Genomic DNA, 8,902 nt, shown 5'->3' on the forward strand with positions numbered 1-8,902 from the left:
CACACACACACACACACACACACACACACACACTCACACACACACACACACACTACAAAAACAACAGTGACATCACACAAATATATGTTAAACTGTTCTATAAGCGTAATAAGAATTAAATAAATAATTTGCTAACCACCCCTTGTAAATAATACTTGTCTGCGCCCGAACCGTACCTGTGGAATATATAATGTTATTAATTTAATAATTAGTTTATGCAATTCTAAACTTTTTACCATTTACTATGGCCGCGAGCAGTGTCTCTACTCACTATATAGGTATGGACTAGTCGCAGAATTCATTATTTGAACATTAAACTTACAACGCGAGTCGAAATTCCAACCAAATCTACAAATTAAAAATTATGAATGTAAACGTACTTGCGTTGGTACATATAATGCATACATATAGTAATATAGGCACGTATGAATTAACTGTCTTAAGAATATTGTTGCTTATTTCAGGTCTCGCATACCGGTATACAGGGTGCACTACCACCGATCGTTGTACCACGACAACAACTATGTTCTCAGCATATTGTTTTCGTTCGACAAGGACGACGATAGCTATCAATTTTCGTACTCGTATCCGTATTCGTACACTCGACAGCAAACCTATTTGTCACTGATTGAAAAAAAGAAGCTGCCTTACTTCAAACGTGAACTACTAGGACAATCGATCGTAATACATTTTTTAAGTTTGATTTACATTTTAAATAATACAATAGATATGTGTGTGTAACCTAATCATTATTCTCCATATTATAATATCACGTCTATCAGCGGAATATTTTTATAAACACGGGACTTAATCAAAATGTGGAAAATGCATTGAAAATTAGATTAAAACGTAATATATTGTTAATATACGTAGGTAGGTATACCTAGTTTATTAACTAAAAGCAATATTATTATGTTCTGTACTAGTTATTTTATATTGATAATGTCATTATGTTTGTCACTGTGCAGTTTGTATAATGTATAGTGCCTTAAACGTATAATTTTAAATATAATATAATTATCCTATCTAAAAGGCAAGTTCAACTATTATATTAGAATATGTAACTCCTCTTACACACCACTACAAATGTCAAAATTAATTTCAACCAAAAGTCACAACATTTTTTTTTTTAGTGTTTTGAAAAGTATTTATTCAAAATTATACAAAATATTCCTACAAAAAAAATATATACCAAGCTTGAACTTAAACTATCTTATTTGGTATTGGAAGTATTTTTAATGATAAGTTCTTATTTGTTTATATTTGTTTTAATTTTATAGTAATAGTTGATACTTGATAGTTTCTAGAAGACTCGTATATTTATAAATTAGTTATTTTCTATTTGTATGTAATATGCAAATTCGAAGAACATAAATTAAAAAAAAAAAAGCCTATATATTTACATTTTTCAAATGTATCTGTTATTATTATTATTACATCATACCCACGAACCATAAACATTTATATATATATTTATTCTCCCATTGACTACCATTGCCAATACTAGTATCTATATTATTTTATAATCGATGGTCATACTTTCAAATTCAAAGTACAATAACGAAAAAAGTAATGACATTGTCGACATAAAACAAATAGTAATTTATTTTTAGAAGACATGTTCTAGAGACACTATAAACAAATATAATTTTAAACGCATTTTTCAAATATCAAATTTGGCACTGTTTTAACCAAATTATCACACTGTAACGCGCTTGTATCATATTCTGCAATGCGCTATACAATATGTGTACAACAGTATGAATAGTTTGATGATAGTGCGCATTACAGTTATTGAACAGTAAAATAATACATTTACCGAACAAACGGAAAATATTCATATTGCAGAATTCGATGCAAAATTACGGTATAAATAATCTATACGCATAGCCATTTCGACGGTGTTCAGACGTAAAATTGCGTCGTCATCCGTAACAAAATAATGCCACACAACACGTCAACACGAGCGTAAAAATGTTCAATCGACCACGTATTAGGTATATGGTATATATTATAGTAACTTTTGTATTCAATTTTCTGTACATTAGTCTTAAATGGTGTCGACGATGCATGTGCGTATTCCGCATTGGCGTAATCTGGGGAGCGACAAAGAGGGGACAAGAGGGACACAGTTATAGTGGTAGAAAAGTTATCGTTTCTCCCCGACTCCTAGTTTTAAGATCTAATTTATTGAATATATTACGTAATGATATTATTCTTTTTAATCTTTATGCTTGAATACTATTTGTGTGTGTGCGTGTTTTAAATCTGTCTCACGAAAAGTGTGCGCTCAAGGCCGATATGGACTGCAGTTCCCAAATATATTGTCGGAACCAGGGGTTCTCCGTTCTCTGTATTATTGTTGTCAGCTGTTGAGTAAAGACTGTACATAATTTTAAAAACCACGCCAATTATTTTGATAACTTATAATGGAAATTTGCCACTTGTAGCGCTCATTCGCACTTTTCGTGAGCCTGTATATTATAAAAGTATTTGAAGGATTGCTAATTTTAATATGGGTACTAACTTATATATTTTCACTAATTTTACAAGTCTACAAAATTTCATGGGCTCCTATATAACGTTTACATGCACATAGGTATAGATTCTTTATTGGAAATGTATTGTATGTATTTATTTGAGGAGATGAAATGTGTAAAAGATAATAACTATTTGATATACTCCAACCACCCTGAATAAAAAAAAAGCTGTGTGGGTCACGGTATCCCTGGACGAAACTATGCTTCCAAAGAGTAAGACATTTTTTTTTCGACTGTACGTAATGTGTACTTATTTATAATAAAATATCACATTTTCACTTAGGGGAGAGTGGGGCAGATTTGAATGAAAGTTACTTTTTTTTTAAAAATTAATTTGAACTATTATAATGGTCCTGTTAGATTCTCATATTATTTTAACATTATACTGTAATTATTTAATACTATAAACACAAGAAACTTTTCATTCATTTGTGCCCCATATCTAGCGGGACTTTTGAATCCATGTGAGGCACTTTGAATGAATCTTTATATTAAAAAAATTAACACATATAAAAATATATGTACTTAGGTATTATTCAGTATTATATATTATCGTTATAAATATCGATAACAGATAAACATATCACATATTGGGTACAGTATGACGAACCGATTGTATTTTACAATCTTTTAACCTTATTTCTCATTAAAATCAGTACAAAAGAACCATTTTCAATTAACAAAATAGGAAATATAATAGTATATTTGTGACAATATTTTTAAGTCAAATGACTAAACACAGAAAGTAAAGATGCAAAATAATTAACAAATTATTATTATCAGCAATTATAAGCCGTTATCTTACTTACATTTCACTAACATCGAAGGAGCTTATAAAATAATTTTTATATCACGTTTTTGATATTCTTTAGTTAGCTCTGTCTTCCTCTGGTTTTTTTTCGTTTAGCCCCAGGCGTCCAAGAAGCTTAGCTAGTATAGCTTGTATTGCATCCCATTTCATATACATATTTATATAATATTAAATATAGTTTTTATCGATTTCGTGACTTTGAATGGATTTAGTTTTTGGACTATCTGATTTGTTTATCCATTATGTTATTATGCACATACTATTCCATTTTATAAATATTAAAAACAAACTACCTATAGAAGATCTCTACATATATAATTTAAAACAAACAAAAAAGTAAAAACAAATATTGTTTTCAATCAGTTACATGAAATTCTTATCGTATAGTCTGTATATCTATAAATGGTTTTATTAGCATTGATAATCATAGATCGAAATATCAATAAGCTTATAACCTTCAGAGTGCCTATATAAACATAAGTTATATCAAATTAACTAATAAATTTTAAATTATTCTTACATTAAAGTATTAGATACATAACAAAACGTATATTGGTATAACACTAAAACTAGGAAATATTAACTTCTGATGAATTAATTTAACTAATTTGCCTGCTAATGTACCTATGTATAAAATCATTTTGCAATTATTATAATAATTAAGTAATCAATATTGGATTAAGTGGGGTAGCTAGTGGTGCAATGCAACGGGGCCTCAAGGCTGAGTTAGTTGAAAGTGCCTCATGGCGTTGATACCATAGAATTTCTAACTTTAAAAGTGATAATTTATAAACATTAATAACAAATATTATTAGAAATTACCCACATCTGATTATTTTAAATTGGTGTGGACTAGGTTTTATTTCTACATATGCCTCAATTTAAAGGGATACATGATTCATGAGGTACCTACCTAGTTTAAATAATTTCTTTTTTAAATCAATCTTAACTTTTATCAAATACCAAAAAAAAATCAATGCTCAATGTCTTATATGTGAAATGAATGACTTATAAATAATATTTTATTCAATATTAATAGTGGTACCCTGGCCTTCCGAAACTGAGATCCGGCACTAGAAGTGCCTGATTATGAGAAAATATGAGCTGGCTCTGGTGCGTCTAGGTTTGATCGGAAAAACGGAAACATGATGGTGGTGTACCCGATTTGCCTATCCATAACGCCGTGTTACCATAATTTATTTTACTACTAAAATGTAATTGAAAAAACATGTGTGATAATATTATAAAATAATGAAATAATGAAATAATGGAAGTGATGGATCGAACTGTTCAAAATTCAAACTCGGTATGAAAAAATTTCGAATCGAACATTAAGCTTCTTTTGCTGTTCGAATTAAAAATATTTGTTGAACCTGACATTTTGACCACAATAGTTCGAAGACCAAATATTTATACAATTCTTCAAAGGTTTATTTTTTTTTAAAAAAAGGGGGTAAGTGCAAAGGGGTGGAACCATTAATTGCTATTTTTGATTTTATCATATTTATTGTAACAAGAAAAATCCATGTTTCTAATCCTGAATAAAGGTAAAATTATGTAGCCTATTGAATAAATTTAAACAAAATCAAATTCTTATTAAAAATGTTATACATAAGTTTAAAAATAAAAAACCAAAGTATTAGAAATTAAAATCTAACCATATAATATGTATCATGTTTAAATATAATATAACTGACCCAAAATGTAAAGCTACATTTAAAACTCAACTCCTTTTTTTCTTTTGTAATTAATAATAATAGTATAATACTATATATAGTTTTCAATGTTTTCTATTTGCATTGTTTTTTTTTTTATATTCAAGCAAAACAAAAGATTGGACTTGGTTACTATTACTAATCCAAAGAATATGAATCCAACCGAAAAAGTACATGTCGTTGTGATATTGGGAAGAGTGCACGGATCCGAGACGCCCAGTTCCTATGTCTGTCAAGGTAAAACATTTACAAAATAAGCACGTACAACTTCCAGAATACTTAAAACCATCAATTTTATGCGACAGGGATCATTGAATTTTTGATTAGCAACCATCCAGCCGTGGTACGTCTTCGAAAAAAAGTCGTCTTTCAACTAATACCGATGATGAACCCCGATGGAGTCACTTTAGGAAATTCTAGGTAGGTAATCATTTCCCGAAAACTATATTACAATTTTGTTCTAAATACGAACAGGATGGATATTTAGATTTAATTCACCAATGGATTATTGGTGTATACTTTATAGATGACGATCAATTATTATAATTCACATTGGTTCGCTATGTAATAATTAAACACAACAAACACAAACCATTGTATTATAGTCAGGTCAGGTCAGACTGTCAGAGACATTTTGACATAACAACACGTTATCAGAAGGCGATACAGTATAACATAATATTAAAATATATATTATACATATTTTTAAAAGACATTTTTGAAAAATGTTTCATCTTTATCAGATGAAGAAAGTAGAGGCGAACACTATAAGTCGAATATTGTTGTTACAGGACCAATTTGCTGGGAATCGACTTGAACAGAGCTTGGCACAAGATATCACAATGGGTCCATCCGATATTGTACGCTGTCCACAATCACTTATTAGAAATCGAAAAGCACGAGGTAAGCTACTTATTTACTCAAAGTTGTGTACATGGTTAAACACACTCGTATGTTCTATTGTTCTCATCTATCCTAAGTCAAGCTGTCTGCTTCTTGGTATTGTCCACCAAAAAACACAGACAGACTTACGTCATAATTGAGTATAAAAATAAAAAAAACCGGTAAATCACGATTGAGCAATGAGCATATTCCTTTTTAGCAGCATAATAATTGAGCATAGAATATTTTATGCATTGTGTTATTTTATTTAACTCGTACCATATTTTGATTTTATTATTTTCATACCTAACTATTATTATTATTATTATTATCAAATAGGTTTATGAAATGTGACTATCATTGACTATGAAATCATGATATTTTTTTAATTCGTACTATATTTTGAGTTATTATAAATGTTTAAATAAATATATTTTTTATAATAAAGTTGGAAATTGAAAATTGTAACGTTGCAGAATTTTTTATGCTCAATCGTGTAAGGTTTCTTTTATATTTCTATATCCTCTGATACGCCCACAAATTGTCTCAATCGTATCGCAAAAAATTGTTTTATGCTCAATCGTGTCGTAGCCGTAAAAACATTTAACATACCTGCGCCGACTGTACGATATTTCGTCCTAGTGGAGTTCATACCACTATACCAGTGTATTTCCATGAGTGGTTTAGTCATGGGGAGGGGAGGTCAAAGATGACGCTTACAGAATAAACAACGATTTTGAATTTAGACAAATTAATACATCTAAAGTTCAAACCATAAAATAATTTAACATGTTGACTGATAATACAATAATAATCAATAAAATGTTGAATCGTTAGAGTTCTCATTATTAAACGTTATTTCCCCGAATGGCAACAATCAAATATTTAAGTTTTTTACAAGTACAGTATTTATGTATTTATTCTTCAAAAAGAAAATGCAATAGGCTCCGCTGAATAAGTTCGTATGGGGTCCCATGAGTTTACAATTTTGCAATAACATTTTTAAAATATACTTAATACGAAGTATGAATTATTTAAAAACTTTTTTGAAGTACAGCAATCAAAATGTGTACACTGTACATACATAATATTATATATTGTTGATCACAAAATTTTTTTTTATATCTAAATATATAGTAGTATAGGTTATATAGGGCTGAGAATAAGATGTCTTTTAAGCTCAAGACAATTTCAGTGTACCTAAAAGTTTAAAATATTCCTATTATTATCTATACAATTTGCAAAATATATTTTTTTTTTTGTAATTTATAAAAAAGATTGTAAAGAAACGTTTGAAAAAAAGTTTATAATACATTTTAAATATAAATTTGCAATTATGTATGACTTAATTGGTTACAACGTTTGAAATTCCGAAGTTTACCGAAGATATCCGATTTATAATAGATTTTTTTTTCTTTTAAATTGTCTAATGTTTTGCAACTTTGATATAAACCAGTAAAATAAAAATAATATTTCCTAGAATCATAGTTTTTTGTTTACAACTTATATGTCATACGGTAAAATGCCCTAAAAATAATAAAATTGTATTTATACTCGGTCAATGGTACCTATATGAACGGATTTGTTACAAAACGAGTATACTTAGCATACTCAGTATACTTAGCATACTTAGCATACTAGCTTTGAAAAACATTGTTATGAAGTGCATTGAAATCCCTACCCTATGTCATATTATATAAACAAAATTTACCACAGTTGGGATTTCTTGACGCGCCACCATTAAATACGTTCTCAGTATATTATGGACAAGTATGTCATCATCATGATGTCTATGTGTAGGTATATTAATGTTTATTATTATTACTATACGCTTAATGATGTGGTAAATCATCGTTTATAATTAAATGTAATTATGAATAGTACAATATTCTATATACACATAATAATATAATATTATTGTTATGATTTATTTCAGAACATGGAACTCGATTTGGTAATCGACATGCACGCTCATTCTTCTCTTCACGGTGTGTTTACTTACGGGAACGCATACGACGACGTGTACAGGTTAGATGGGGTCTTCTCTAAATTAAATTACATGCCCCGCAGGCCATAAGCTGTTTTAAAAACTTTCATCGTGAATATAAACTTTCGTGACAGTGGGTAAACCCGTATAGTTGAAGTTTTAAATTTATACAGGGTGCATTTTTAATGAATCCCCGAGACAACAAAGTTCGTCGAGCGTTCTTTGCGCTCAAAGGCAAAACCGTATACCTATATATACAGAGCGAATTTCATTTTGTGTCCATATAATGTGATACCGACCCCATGGAAGTGTATAAGGCGACGGTATGTATTGTTATACATTACCCCTAACGCGATAATTCCACCTGAAAATCTCGTTGAATCCAAAAACCATTACAAGCTTCAGATAAAATACAGGACAAACCCGCACACTTTTAGTTTGTTAAAAACCTACACTTCCTTAAAGTTGTTGTGTCCAAAAACTAAAAATCTTATAATTACTTAAAAATGTAAATATTTTTAAATGCAAAATATAAATGAAACTAGTGTCAGCAGGCGACGCCCGGGGAAAATGCAACACCTGAGAATTTTAATGATTTGGATTTTTCAAATATAAAATAGAGTATAAAAATTCCTTCTCTGTTAATTTATGATATTTATGTCCATTGCTATGCCCAATATAGTAAATACATAGGTAAATACTAAATACCTATTCTAAGAAACCGTCGTCTGTCACACTTTAGTAGTGGATACAGTCACGAAAGAACGGAGATACCATGCGTCTATTAAGGGGCTGCAGCAGGTTTTGTCAAAAATCAAAACTACTGTAGATTTGACCAATCTAAATATTAATTTTGTTTGTTATAATGTTTTTATTTAAACTCCGTATCATAAAATAAATCTTAAGGGGGCCGGAGGGGGCTCCAGTCAATGAAAAAAAAGTGACTTTTAGACCAATAAGCTAGACA

The 8,902-nt window shown here is 29.6% G+C and overlaps 1 protein-coding gene across 1 annotated transcript in view; it reads left to right on the forward strand.

Annotated features, from left to right (window-relative positions):
- Positions 1–8,902, forward strand: part of LOC100161446 (cytosolic carboxypeptidase 6) — a 75,619-nt gene that overhangs the window by 19,686 nt on the left and 47,031 nt on the right. The window contains exons 5-9 of the mRNA XM_001948312.5: positions 465–681; positions 5,174–5,303; positions 5,372–5,486; positions 5,858–5,969; positions 7,885–7,976. Of these exons, the coding sequence (XP_001948347.4) occupies positions 465–681; positions 5,174–5,303; positions 5,372–5,486; positions 5,858–5,969; positions 7,885–7,976 (666 nt within the window). The remainder of the gene's footprint in view (positions 1–464; positions 682–5,173; positions 5,304–5,371; positions 5,487–5,857; positions 5,970–7,884; positions 7,977–8,902) is intronic.

This window comes from Acyrthosiphon pisum, chromosome X (assembly GCF_005508785.2).
Source record: "Acyrthosiphon pisum isolate AL4f chromosome X, pea_aphid_22Mar2018_4r6ur, whole genome shotgun sequence".
In the NCBI taxonomy this organism is placed as follows: Eukaryota; Metazoa; Arthropoda; class Insecta; order Hemiptera; family Aphididae; genus Acyrthosiphon; species Acyrthosiphon pisum.